Here is a 14838-nt window from a genome sequence, read left to right as displayed (position 1 = left end):
TTTCTCTGTGTGGATTCCCACTGACTTCCAAACCTCTCAGCTCCCTGACTCAGTGGTAAGGAAGAAAAAAGAACCAGGATTGAGGGGATGGTGTTCTAGCCCTCCAGCAGAGGAGTAAGATGTGTGGGCCCAGGGTGAACCAAGTGCACAATTTTAGTAAAAGATTTTCATTGACCATACTCAATGAATCATAAAGGGAAGTGAAGAGGCTACCTCTGGCATCATTGTCATAAACACAGCTGGTGAGGGGGGAGGTGGTGTTCTCCTTGTGTCAAAAGACAAAATTATTTACAGATCAAATTGGCTTTTATTCATGATTCATGAATCCAGTAGCCTCCATTCTATAAAATAGAATGAGAGTTCCCACTGGGCAATGGCAGAACAGTGGTTTTGTAAGGTGGGAACAAGGAAACAGTATTATTTTAAAGGTTGATTGGTTAGCGTCAGCTTACTTCAGACTACTTTTCTTGTCATGGTTAAAGCAAATGGGACTTCCTTATTACTCTGACTCAGGTAGACTGAGCTCTTTCTGATGGGTTGCTGTGAATCTCTTGTTTTCAAGAAAAACTGGTCTATTTGGGGACCACCAGCTTTCTTAAAGTTTCAGCTTGGTTAAATGGCACTTAGCATGAGTGACTCCACTTTAGTTTGGTCTTTTGGGACCTAGTGCAGGAGCTCACTCCAAAACAATGCCCTCTCATATTTTTCTTTAACACCTGAAACGGGGCAGAGCAGAGACAGAAGGAAACATTGCTTGGGAAACATTTGCATTTTCCTCAAGGACTGCACTACCAATTGGAGTCAACACTTCTAGGTGCCTCCAGTTTGGTGCAGTATGTAAGGGGTTGAATTGCATCCCCCAAACAGATATGTTGAAGTCCTAACCCCTGGCACCTGTGAATGTGGCCTTATTTGGAAAGCGGGTTGTTACAACTGTAATCCAGTTGAGATGAGTTCCCTCTGGATTAGGGTGGGCCCTCATCCGATTGATTGGTGTCCTTATAAAGAAGAGGAAAAGAGTCACAGAGGGAAGAAGGCCATGTGAAGATGGGGGCAGAGATTGGAGTGATGCTTTCACAAGCCAAGGAATGTCTGGGTTACCAACAGCTGGACTTTGTAGACAGCACGGCCGTGCCAACACCTCGATTTCAGTTTCTGCCTCCAGAACTGTGAGAGAACACGTTTATGTTGTTTGAAGACACCAAGACTGCCATCCATTGTTCCAGCAGCCACAGGAAATGAATGCCCTGCATTCTTACAGCACTGCGGCAGGGGTGGAGTGATTAAGAGCAGGGGCTGTGGAGTCAGCTTTCCAGGGTTCAAGTCCCAGCTACACTGCTCACCAGCCACTACTGAGAATTGTTCAGAATCAACCCAGCTGAGGTCTGAAGATCATTTAGACCAGAGCCTGGCCCACGGTAAGCACTGCCCAGGTGCCAGGTGTTATTATGGCTGGGCTGGCCAGTTCTTCCTCTTAGGTTTCCTTGCTTAGAGTTTGGGAAGGAAAAAATAATCCACCTTGTTGGTGTTTTTTTTCTACTGTTTTTAGGCTGCTTAACCTTGCTGTTTCATAAAGTAGCCAAATTCTCTTATTTTCACAGGACATTGGAATCTCAGATATACAAGGAAGCTGAAGAATTTTCTAATTTTCAGTCCAATCTCATGGACTGAAAAGTCAGTCTCATAGAAGAATGACTTTCCAATGTCCCAACTCTTGGTTTTTTCCCATCTCCATTTGAGCACCTACAATGGAGAATTCACTGCCCTGTAAGAAAACACTTTCCACTTGCTGATAGGCTGACTTCTAAGTTTCTCTTTGTATTGAAAATCTGTCTTTCTGTCACTTTTGTCTTTGGAGCTAGAGAGGAGACTCTTCAAATTAAAGGGAGTGTAAAATGTGAAGACAGCTGCTGAGTCCTCTTTGAGTCTGTCCTGTGAGACACCCTTCCATTTAGAACTCTTCCTGTGTGACTTGGCTCCTCTCTCACAACACCTGGGGACACATCCATCTCATAAATGCTGGGGTCTAGATCTCATTTCGACATTGGAGCACTTTGGAATTCACGAGTTCTGCTGTAATACAGCCTGCTCTGTTATCTTCTTCCTCTTTCCTCTACCATCCATTGCACATCTCTGCTCTGGGGAACCATTCACAAGTTTCTCTAAATTGGTAGCTCCAGATGTATCCAGTTTATGCAAGCAACTTAAACTCACAGTGCTTTCTTATTAATTTTTTTCTACTACTTATTACAAGTGTAGGTTATGGCAAGTAACCCAAAGGTATTAAGGAAATAGATTTTGATATCAAATGCAGTTGAAAAGGCAAAAAAAAATTCTAGTGTTTGATGTTTGGATGTTTACATAATTTAGAAAAGCAATGAAATGATCCCTAGATAAAAAAGCCATTAGTCAATGTTCATATCTTTCCTCAAATGTAGACTTTCTTAATTGCATACCAGCAGAATCAGTTTTTAATTTGTCATGTCTGTTGGATTTCTGAATTAAGGGGTGCAGGTGTGGAGTCAGTGGATATTAGAACTGCCCTCCCTTGGGGTTTTCTCCCCTCTTGTTTCTCTTTGAACTGTGGTACACCCTCATGATGATCAAGGGGCCACCAGTGACACCCGCTCCCCTTTTTGTCTTGGGCTTTCCTGCAGGCTGCTTGGTGATGGGCATGTGGTCAGCCACAATGAGATTCTCCAGGTTTAGGGAGTATTGCTGTTTGCTGGATTTTAGAGAGGAGACATGTGATTCCAGGACAGATCTTTCATATCAGCTGTTAGTTGTGTCTAGATCAATCTGGTACTTTCCCAACACTAAACAGGAAGGACCTGTTATCAGGAGATACCAGAGGTCAGTAAGGAAACATCTAATTCCAGTGCCAGCAGCAGTCTGTGCACTCTTTTTGACACCAACTTGAATATGTATTTAAATAAAGATGCTCTGCATTGACCACAGATTAGTCTGAATAATCCAAAACTTTAAAAACTTCCCCACATTGGACTATTCAGGGATGGTCTAGGGGCCAAGACTTTACCTTGGTAGGCAAAGATGGCGCTTTACCTGGAAGAGAATAAATGTCTTCACTGCCAGTTACCTTCAGAAATGGTTAATCCTGGGGAGCAGATGGCATCTTTTGCAGCATAGTTTACTGGACAAGAGCATGGATTCTAGAGCCAGACTGCCTGGGTTCCAATCCCAGCTTGGCCACTGATTATATGACCTTGGGATAAATCACTAAACCTTGCAATGCCTCAGTTTTCTCACTTGTAAAATGGGCATAATAATTAAGCCTGCATCATAGAATTTTTAAATAAGTATTAAATTAATACTTCAAAACATGTATAACAGTGCCTGGCATACAGCAAGTGCTATGAGTGTGTTCTTGTTAAATAAACTGGGAGGAAGTTATTCTTCCTGTTTCTAGGGCTGGGGGATTCAGATCTGAGAACCACTTTATGGAGGAACCTGGAGAAGTCAGGAGGTGGGGGTGAACTGCCATGAGTTACCTAGAAATGAGCGAGAAATCAGACAAGCTTTTCTCTCTGTTGGGTCTATGTCTAAGCTGATGTCTTAGACTCTCCATCAAAAGGATCCAGCCAGTTTGGAGGGAGGAAATCTTCAGTCACTTGCTGGCCTCCTGCCCTGCTTCTGTACAGCATCCCCGTTGGCCCCTGCCACCCAGTCTCCTCCCTTCCATCAGGTCTCAGCCATCTTTCTGAAGCGTATTTGTGGATGAGACTGGATGAGCCCACTAAAGCAGAGAGCTGGTATCAATGATGTTGATGGCTCACACTGGAGCCCTTGCAGCAATCTTAACTCAAGGGCTGAAAAAGAATCTTGTAAAATTTAGACATCCCAGCCTCAACTCAAGCTGAGTACTCCACACTCCACTGGTCCTATCAAGGGTGGCCCCTGGTGGGCCCCAAAAACACAGCCTCTGTCCCCACATCATGATGGAGGTCAGGTCTTGTTTGCTGTTGAGTAGAGAACAAATGACCTGACTAAATTAGATGGGGAACTACTTGGCATCTGACGTATTTCCAGATTTTTGAGTAACAGATCGTATCATTCACTTAGTTCAAATAGATATCGGAGGTCTTTGAAATTCAAATATACTTACTAATAACCCAAGGACCCTTTCTGACAGTGCCTTTGATAGTTCTGTAGTCTTCAAAGGATAAGAACTAATCTTAGGATTAAAACACGTTTCTAAAAGCAAAATGGTTCCCAATACAGATACTGAACTTAAAGTGAGAATGAGTAAATACCATATCCTTGTTGGAATTAATGTTTACAGAAGTACTCTTCAGTTGCTTATCAATCATGATACTACAGGACAGATAGACTTGTCGGACCAGAAAATCAAGGCCCAGAAAGCCAGAGAATCCTTCCCATCACAGCAGAGACCTTGATCTCATTGCTCCAGGTTGACTCGTGGTTCTAATTTTATTTCCACAGAAGTTGAAGTCATCTTCAAGTAAAACCTGTGTATTGTTAATGTATCCAGAACAGTGCCTGACATATACTAGGCACTCAATGAACATTTGCTGAATAAATGAATGCCATTTAAAAACATCCCAAGGGTGCTGTATCTTTGTCTACTTTGGAGGGAATGTCTGTATCACAAGAATAAATTTGATACAACATAGAACAAGATGATCATCTGACACAATTAGTATTTCACTTGAATTGTTTATTAATCATTTAGCCACATGACAAAAGAAAATTTGAAGACCACAGATATAATTTCAAGTTGCATGAACATAGACTGCCCTAGAAAATATGTCAGTCAGGCTTTCCTGCCACTTCTGAGGGCTGCAAGAACATGAAAGTCTGTAATGTTTTAATCAACAAAAATCACAGCTAATGAATAAAAGCTATAGCCATGAAGATTAACTTTTTATATAGCAAGTAATATTTCTTTGTCGATGAGACACTAAGCAGACAAAATCACAACCCTCTGGATAACTTTGGAGAAAGACATGGGAAGCCACAGACAGACTCGGTTCCATGAAGCCAGAATATTTATTTGCTTCTTATTCCAGTTTTCAGATATATCTCTCTTCAACTTTTGATTCCTACAGGGAAAAAAATAGCATGAGCATATGGTTACATTAAAAAAAAATAAGAATTGCATGTACTTCTTATTTGAAAATAACGAATATAAAATTTCTCCAATGAAACAGAGACAATTGTGCAATGCCAAAGAGTTTGAACTTAAATAAAGGAATTTTTATTGCCAATCTGGCTTCTCTGATGAAAATTGTAGTAGTGTCAACTAGAATCTCTGCCTAATTTTCTACCCTCTGTGAAATAAGAATAGTTCCTACTTTCTCTCAGAACTATGACCACATGAATATGATGTAATAAACTCCAATAAGTACAAGTAAAATCAAGATATTAAGATTTTTATTGTTCTAATCTGTCCAAAACAGCATACATGCATTAGGACTTATTATTGTATCACATATCTTTTTAAAAATTGAATTTCATTTTTACCTTTTGAATCTACAGCAAATATAATGACTCCAGAGGAACTGAAACTCCTATCAGAAACACACCTTTGTTTCTGATAAATTTTCAGAGCTACACTCTCCACATATGTTCTTCTGGGCATATGTCAATAAGATCCTGATGTGATACATGCTTATGAGATAGGTGCAAAGATGGGGTTGCAGAAATGTGAGTCGGGAGCATTTGCCTGACAGGGATTTGTTTCGTACAGAGCTTACAGCGGTACTTTCCCTCCCCTCACATAGTCTCATGCTGAGAGCAATGGAATAACTTCAGCATATAAGCCTCTCCCCACTACCTTCCAGAGATGCTTGAGATACCACTTTGGAGTTGCTCTGGGTCAGGAGTTCTTCCTCAGACCCCAGGTCTCTCTCAGCTTATGAGTGGGGGAAGGCCCTGGTTGCACCAGGGAAAGGACCTGGTTCTCAGGGCACATTTTGACTGAGAAGGTAGCTCTTTGGCCTCAACTTTCAGGAGCCATGGACAGGTCTATCACATATACCAAACGTGATTTTCAACTTCTGACTTGTTGAGCACTATACTTTTTCAGATATTCACAAATAAAATCAACAGCAAAGAAGATAAAATTGTAGGCAATCAGGAAATGCATTACATGATCCACAGATTCTAAATCCCCCACGGGTTATAATGAACGAGCCATTGTGAAAGGGAGAGGGAGAGAGAGAAAGAGAAGCAGATCCTAAGGAGGGATCACAGATTCTTCCACCAAATGGGACAAAAAGACAAAAAAAAAAAAAAAAGAAAAGAAACAGAAAAAGGTAGACATACCCCAACAGGATGACATTCTTAAGATAACCTAATGAAGAGGCTTTCTAAGATTGTCTGGGTTCCCACGAACATAATTTTAAATACCCTCCATGTTGCCAACACTACATTTATTTAAAAGGTGTGCTTTGTTTTTACAAATTAACTGCATGCTGTCTCCAGGGTTTAACTGCAAGAAGCCTGGTAGTCGAAACATATCCTTTCTTCAAACCATCAAGAATTTGGACGGCAAGTCGTGAGTCATAATAAATTCCCTTTTTATTGTTTTCATTAGTTCTCTAAAGGTCACCAGTTTCTTATATGAGCTTGTTATGATAGTAAGTTATCTCAACAAATGCTGTTTGAAGAAACCTGAAGTATTACAGAGATTGATGTAAGAGAATAAAAAGTAAAAATCTAAGTTTTAAAAGAATTGTCACAATGTATCATTCCTTCTGCTTCTCCAGAATTAACATGGTTTTCTCTTCTTTTTTTTTTGTTTTTTGAGACAGAGTCTCGCATTGTCGCCAGGCTGGAATGCAGTGGCGCGATCTCGGCTCACTGCAACCTCCGCCTCCCAGGTTCATGCGATTATCCTGCCTCAGCCTCTGGAATAGCTGGGATTACAGGCGCACGCCACTACGCCCAGCTAATTTTTGTATTTTTAGTAGAGACGGGGTTTCACCACATTGGCCAGGATGGTCTCAATCTCTTGACCTCATGATCTGCCTGCCCTGGCCTCCCAAAGTGCTGGGAGTACAGGCGTGAGCCACCGCACCCGGCCTTCTCTTCCTTATTTTAAGGTGAGGGAAATGCACTCTGGCAGCATTGAGTGGCCGGGCTGGGCCTGTAGCTGGGTCTGGACTCCAGGAGGACACTCTTGCCACAGGACAAGGAGACAGGCAGAAAATGAGCCCAGGGCAGCCTACCTGCAGCTGGCTTCACTCCTACTCCCTCTCTGCTCGCAGCACGTCGGCCGCCAGCTCTTTGATGTGCTCCCAGGCCCGCTGCACGTGGGCAGATTCCACAGTGCGAGAGCAGATGGCAAAGCGCAGGACAAACTTGTCCCTGAGGTGACATGGAACCAAGTGGATTTTTTTGGCACTGTTTATTCTTTGCAGAAGAGCTTCATTCACTTTATTGGAACCCTGGAGGGATTGAAAGAGAGGAACTGTGCTCAGGTCTCTGAGGACTCAAAAATTAACTGATCGTGTAGGAAAGCCAGTGCTTGGCAACCCTACCGTACATCAGGAAGAAGCCGACTAACCATCCCCCTTGCGTTTACGATGTTACAAAATTCAACAAAATAATAGTAACGCACCCTAAAAGACTGCATGCATCTTCTCCCCACAGACAATTTCTCCATATTCTGATGTGCCATCAAAAGATGACCCTTCCATGGTCTAAGTTTTTTTTAAGGAAAATAAAGATCCCTAGATATGTAATCTACAAATATATGAGCTTAAACAGCAGAACTGGGGTTTCTGATGGCACCAGGGGAGGAGTCTCTAAATTCTCATGGAAACATAGAAGAGTCTCAACAACCTAGAAAATGAAGCATAATGGTCAAGCTCGCGCTAGAATCTGAGAAGAATGTCCACAAACCACAGGACCGAGCAACCACTGGTGCCTCTCCAGACGAGCACAGCCCACCAGCCTGGGGTAGGGGCAGAGGCCCCACCCCTCCCACTACACTAGAGATGGAAGCCTGGTATCAATAAGCCAATAGGAAGCCCTTGCTGTCCTGCCTGGGCCCTGCTTCCACAGCAGCCAGTCTCCTGACACTTCACCTCCACCTCCCTTTGCTCCTCTGTCCTTCCTCTGTTTGCAGGCAGTGACTCCACGTCTTCTAAGCCATGGAGTCTTAAATAGAAGGAACTGAATGTGGGACACTGCATCCTAGTCACCCAAACCTCACAGGACTGCACTTCATGGCCCTGTCTTCAGAGTGCAGTAGCAGGGAGGATGAGTGGGAAGGGGAGAGTTCTATCCACCGCATGGAACCACCTCAGATGAGCACCTGCTGGATGCTGGCATCTGGCCATAGAGCTGCGAAAATCCCCTGGCCTCTAGCTATGGGCCTGAGAGCCCTGCTCCTGTTGTGCCCAGGTAGACAGTGATGGGCCAGAGGAAATTTGGAAACCATGGGTGAACACCAGGTCTGGGTGAATCCAGAAAAGGATTCAAGGATGAGGATAGAGGAAAAAAAGAAATTATGGTACGAAGGGAATGGAATTTTACCAAAAAGACTTAGTATGAGAGCAAACATCTGCAAAGTATAGAGCACAGAAAATGGAAGCAAATTATTTAGGAAAAATGTGCTTGCCATTTTCAGACAGACTGGATAGGGCAGTACTTCCATGAAGTAGAGGCAAGAAGCCTAGCAGAGGTGGGACAATGACAATGAACAAAGTAGGCTGAGTGCACACAGATGGAGACCAAGCAAGTTCTGGCCGTGATGAGGATGGAGGGAGAGGGACCATGATGCCATAGCAACATCATATCTGCTTTAGTAAACAGCCACATGGCACACTGAAGCATTCAGCATGAGAGGACGTGAAATTCAGATTAGAGAGGATTAGACCAGGAGAGAGTGAGGCCAAGATGGCAGATATGGAGGCAGAAAAGTGAGCCACAGTGTTTGACTAATGTGCTTCCTCTAGAAACTGGATTTGCAGACTGGAGGCACAAGCAAAGTTTTACAAAAGGAAACATTCGTCAGCTGAAAAATGCCCTGGGCTTCCTGCATGAGAGGACTCACTATATGGCATGAGAGAAGAATGGACAGAAACCAGTACACAGATGGGTTTGGTGGCATCTGTAAATTATCCAAATAAAATAAAAGCCATAACCTTGACAACATTATGCTAAGTGAAAGAAGACAACTAGACAAACCTGTAGAGACAGAAAACAGATTAGTAGCCCTGAGGACGGGGAATGCGGCGTGACTGGCTGTGGGGTTTCTTTTTGGGGGATGAAAATGTTCTAGAATTAGATTGTGGTGATGGCTGCACAATTCTGTAGATATACTAAAAATATTCAAATGTAGCCTTTTTTTTTTGAGATGGAGTCTTGCTCTGTCGCCCAGGCTGGGCACAATCTCAGCTCACTGCAAACTCCACCTCCCAGGTTCAAGTGATTCTCCAGCCTCAGCCTCCCGAGTTGCTGGGATTACAAGTGTGTGACACCACTCCTGACTAATTTTTCTATTTGTAGTAGAGATAAGGTTTCACCATGTTGGTTAGACTGTTCTTGAACTCCTGACCTCAAGTGATCTGGCCTCCTCGGCCTCCCAAAATGCTGGGATTACAGGCGTGAGCCACCATGCCCGGCCCACATGTAAACTTTAAATGAACAAAGTGAATTATATCTCAATAGAACTGTTAAAAAAATAGAATATAAAAATCCTAGAAGAAAACTGTCAGCAAAAACAAGAATGAAAACAACTGCTTGACAGCAGATGAGTCTAATAAGTACGATGCCAGAACCAAGGTTAGTTGACTGGACACATCCTGGACATGGATGGACTGAGCTTCTCCCACAAACACCCGGAGCATGTCTTGCCCTCTTGGTCCTCTGTTCACCTCCCAGGTCTCATCGCTTGATGCTCTTCCAAGGGCTCAAGTCTCCTCTCCTGCTCTGCTGCCTGCAGGCTTTCCCACGGCCGCAGCTCCTCCTCACCTCAGAGCTCCAAGAGTCAGGTGAGGCAAAAGGACGTGGTAGGTGGAGTGGCAGTGCCACACTCTGACTGGCAGCCCCTTGACAATGACACTGACCCCAGCCTGCTCCTTCTTCTAGGTGCTGTCTTTAATTTGAACAAGGAAGCCTCCAGGAAAGGCTTCAAATGATTGTGAATTAAAAGCTACCTCGGTCGGGCGCAGTGGCTCACGCCTGTAATCCCAGCACTTTGAGAGGCCGAGGCGGGTGAATCATGAGGTCAGAAGTTTGAGACCAGCCTGACAAACATGGTGAAACCCCGTCTCTAAAAATACAAAAATTAGCTGGGCATGGTGGCACACACCTGTAATCCCAGCTACTCAAGAGGCTGAGGCAGGAGAATCACTTGAACCCAGGAGGTGGAGGTTGCACTGAGCCAAGATTACACCACTGCACTCCAGCGTGGGCGACAGAGTGTGAGACTCTGTCTCAAAAAAAAAAAAAACCTCATAAACCAAACAGAGCATTAGGTCTCACCTGGATCTGTGTACACAAGGGAGATTACCAAGGGGCATGTGTGCAGTGCATCTTAGAGCCTTTTTGAGAACTGTATCATGATTCTCAGTAGAGATGGCTTATGCCCCAACCCATGTGGGCTAGCCTGCCCTCACCTGGTGAACACACAGCATCAGGCAGCAAAATAACAGCACACCACAGCACAGTGTCAAACAGACTCCTGCGTGGGCATCTTGTAAAGGTGCACAGCCAGCACCTCTGGGGTGGGGCCCAAGACTGGCTTTTCTAAGGAGCTCCCAGGCAATGCTGATGATGCTGATGCTGTTGATCCACAGAAGACGCTCAGATTAGTGAGGCTATGGACAGGCCGCTGTCCTCCAGGGAGGGCCAGTGGCAGAGGTGTGGGATGGAGCCTTGAGGATGGAAAAATGGTAAGGATTCTGGGGTCAGTAATCTATGTAAGTGAGAAGTCTCAGGGCAGGCTTGAGGAAGCAGGAATAGCCGCCGTGTGTAGAAGCAAGGCTGTGCAGCATTGGGCAGGGCAGGCCGGTGGGCCGAAGAATGCAGGCTTTCCTCTGCCATCCCTGGAGAGCCAGTGCCGGTTTTTGACCATGGAGGTAATGAATGACACTTTCCCCTCTGTCACATTCGCAGAAAATGAAGAATGGAATAGATGTAGACAAACCTTTAGCCGAAAGCAGACAAGCCCCAGAGTGACTTCCACACAGATTTCAAAGCGGGGATCCTGGCGCACCAGTGACTCAAACTCATGGGACAGCTGGACGTGCTTGAAAGAGGAAAGGGAAAATCTGTTTTTCTCATGGCCATTTAATTCAGAACTTAACTACCTAGAAAACCTTATTAGACTGCACATGTATAATTCATTTAGACGCTCTTGGCAATTTTCCTCAAGCACTTGTACCCTTGACTGACCAGCTGTTCCCAAGCAGGCTAAGAAACTCATTCCCTACATTAGCACAGGTCTAGTGTCTTCAGAACACCAATCGTCATTTTCTTCTGTTCATGGGACTATTCTTATCACACCCAAACTGTCTTTTATAATGTTAGAATAAACACCGTAAGGAGGTATTTGAGCATTCTGGAAGAGACAATGGCTAATGCCCATCGAGTTGCTCCTCTGTGCTTGCGGCGCCAGCGCTCACCACAGCGTCATCCTCAGGACAGGCCACGACACAGAGGATATCGTGATTATCCCCATTTTGCAGATAAGAAAACAGGCTGGGAGAGGGTGAGCGACATGCCCAAGGTGCACCCGGAGGCCTTGGCTGAGCTGGGATTCTAAGGCATCCTGATGGAGCTGCAGCTCTGTGGCTGCCATAGCTGTTGCTCCTCTTCGGCGTTTGCCACCTAGAGCTGGGCATCCTGTCTGCTCTGTCATATTCAGAGAATTCCTCACATTCTCAATGAGAATTCCTCTCATTGAATGCACTGACCTTATTTCACTTCCAGATAGTTATAGAACTCAGAAGCTATTCAGATAGTATGTGATCCTAGGAGAAGGAGCCCTCCGTGGCGTAGACCCGTGCCTTGCTAATTCTAAGCCTGCGCATACAGCAGGGCCCCCACGTTGCAGGTGCTGGGGAGGACCTGCGGAAACGCCGCTCCTCGCCGGCAGGGGGTGACTGGGACAAAAACACCTGTCATACAAGCGGTTCCTCGTCATGCCACCAGAGGGCGCCAAAGACCTCGGCCTCATGGGCGATCCCAAAAGCCGGTTCCCGCCCAAGGAGACAGGCTTTGAGCGTCGCTGGACTCTGCTCCTAAAGCAGGATTGGGTCCCCTTTAAGAAGGAAGTGGGGTGTGTTTTAAACAGAAGCCAGCATGATCATAACTAGTTGTCCTTGAGCTTAAAGATGTCATCATTGTGGAGAGATAAATCCCTCATTTTTTGGCTTTCTTTCCCCAAAAAAGCTGAATTCGTCTCAAATGGGGAGAGGGGGATTTCCTACCCGTGAATTCATATGCATACTCCTTTCCCAGTTCTCGCCCCCAAACAGGTCCTCATAGTGCTCGGCAGCTCCTGGAACTGTCCTCACCGAAGCTTTGGAAGTAGACAGGTCATGGCACATCCTAGGCATTCTACGAAGCTTGCAAATGGATGTGTTTTTATAGGCTGTGCCACAGAGGAGACAGCTGGGGAAAAATGCCCCTGCACAGCTGGTTGTGAAGCAGCAACAGGACTTAAAATGGAGGGCTGTCACCATCACTAAGGCTGAGTATCACAGGTGTGCTTATTCCCATGAAGCCTGGGGACCTCTGTCCATCAAGATGAGGCCACAGCTTAGAAAGGACACCAGGGTCAGAGGGAGCCAGCAGAACAACAGCAGGCCTTCTGCAGCTGGCTAAACGGGTGGCTCTAGGCAGGTCTGGGCTCATATTCAGGACTCAGTTTCCTCATTTTTTTTTTTTTTTGAGACAGAGTCTTGCTTTGTCGCCCAGGCTTTAGTGCAGTGGCACGATCTCTGCTCACTGCAACCTCTGCCTCCCAGGTTCAAGAGATTGTCCTGCCTCAGCCTCCCGAGTAGCTGGGATTACAGGTGCCTGCTACCATGCCCGGCTAATTTTTTGTACTTTTTTTTTTTTTTTTAGTAGAGACAAGGTTTCACTATGTTGGCCAGGCTGGTCTTGAACTTCTGACTTCATGATCTGCCCACCTCGGCCTCCCAAAGTGCTGGAATTACACGCATGAGCCACCGCGCCCAGCCAATTGTTATTTAAAAAAAAAAAAAAAAAAAGCAGGGGAGTGGGGCTTGGAGCTGATGAGTGGTTCTCAAATTTTAGTGCATAGAGAAGGTGTCTGGTTTGCTTGTTAAAACAGAGGTCGCTGGGCCCCACTGCAGGCCGGCACTGCTGGTCTGGAAGCATGTCTGAGAACCACTGGACTAGGGAATATCTATCTTATTCTGGCAATTTTGGGGGAGAAAAACCCATTCATTATGTTCTCATGATTGCCATTGCTAAATGAACTTCATTCTTGGCTAGATGTGGCTAAAGCACAACCTATGTGATGTTTCTACTGTGACCATCTTCCTGGACCTGATAACCTGCAATCTTAATGAAAGTGACTTAACAGATCTTATAAATACCCTCATCTCAACAACTCAAAGTATAGTCTGGTTCTCTTGCCATGTATTTGCTTATTAAGACATTTGAAGGCCAGGTGCAGTGGTTCATAGCACTTTGAGAGGCCGAGGCGGGTGAATCACCTGAAGTCAGGAGTTCGAGATCAGCCTAACCAACATGGTGAAACCCAATCTCTAATTAAAATACAAAAATTAGCTGGGCATGATGGCGCATGCCTGTAATCCTAGCTACTCAGGAGGCTGAGGCAGGAGATTCGCTTGAACCCAGGAAGCAGAGGTTGCAGTGAGCTGAGATTGTGCCATTGCACTCCAGCCTGGGGGACAAGAGTGAAACTTCTGTCTCAAAAAAAAAAAGAAAAAAAAATTGAATTTATTTCTAAAGTCCCGAAAGACCTCTGCAATTTTACCCAGATAAATAATAAAAACAAAGTCACCTTGCGGATATAAGCCTGCAGTCCTTTGACTCCATACATTCTAAATACAAACCACATTTTCAAAGAGCGAAATCTTCGGCCCAGTGGTATCTGCCAGTGCTGAAATGAAACATGAAACGGACCATCAGTGAGGAAGATATTAAGAGCTGGCTTCCTTTGCGGCTCACCGGCTCGCCTATTTCTCTTGGAGGCAGCCAATTCCCTTGCGGCCACCCTGCTCCCATTGCCATGGCCTGTCTTGGATGGCAGGGCCCTCGGTGATGTGGGCAGAGGCTTTCTTTGCAAATCTCCAAGAGAAAGGAACACAGACAGGGACTGTTGACCTGGGAGCCAGCGATGTTCATTGTTTTCACTCAACAGATGTTTGCGGCGTGGACAGCAGGGCCAGACCCTGGGGTGGGCCCTGGGGTTCTGTGGTGAGCAAACAGGGAAGACATGGCCCTGTCCCCAGTGAGCTCACCATCCAGTGGGGATAAGGGGGTAATTTTCATTGATGTCCTTGCCTATGAGGAAGGAGGGAGCCAGAACCCGTTCTTGTCTACCACTTCTGCCCCAGATGTTCTGGCACTGTTTTCTAGAGCAATACTGGTTCACTCTTGGTCCCACTGATCACCATGGAGTGACTCCAAGACCCCTCATCAGAAGACACAATGTGTCTCCATGCTCGTGCTCCAGAAGCTTTCCCTGTCCTTCCTCTGGTTTTCACAGACCCAGTCAGCTGACTGCCCCCACACTCTGAGGGATGGAGATGTGGTGAAGTGAGCAGGGAAGGACTGGGATGGGGAGGCTGCTGGGAAGTAAGCATAGCAGCACTGCATGGTCATCTTAACAGTCATATTATATTT

The 14838-nt window shown here is 45.3% G+C and overlaps 1 protein-coding gene across 1 annotated transcript in view; it reads right to left on the bottom strand.

The window, feature by feature from the left end:
• Positions 1-4960: 4960 nt before the first annotated feature.
• DDC (dopa decarboxylase) overlaps positions 4961-14838 on the bottom strand; it is a 107258-nt gene continuing 97380 nt past the window's right edge. The window contains exons 11-14 of the mRNA XM_058431539.1: positions 13994-14092; positions 11141-11242; positions 7212-7430; positions 4961-5081 (exon numbers count right to left, since the gene is read on the bottom strand). Of these exons, the coding sequence (XP_058287522.1) occupies positions 7230-7430; positions 11141-11242; positions 13994-14092 (402 nt within the window). The 3' untranslated portion in view covers positions 4961-5081; positions 7212-7229. The remainder of the gene's footprint in view (positions 5082-7211; positions 7431-11140; positions 11243-13993; positions 14093-14838) is intronic.

This window comes from Hylobates moloch, unplaced genomic scaffold (genome assembly GCF_009828535.3).
Source record: "Hylobates moloch isolate HMO894 unplaced genomic scaffold, HMol_V3 SCAFFOLD_1, whole genome shotgun sequence".
In the NCBI taxonomy this organism is placed as follows: domain Eukaryota; kingdom Metazoa; phylum Chordata; class Mammalia; order Primates; family Hylobatidae; genus Hylobates; species Hylobates moloch.
This window is presented reverse-complemented; position numbering and strand designations above follow the sequence as displayed.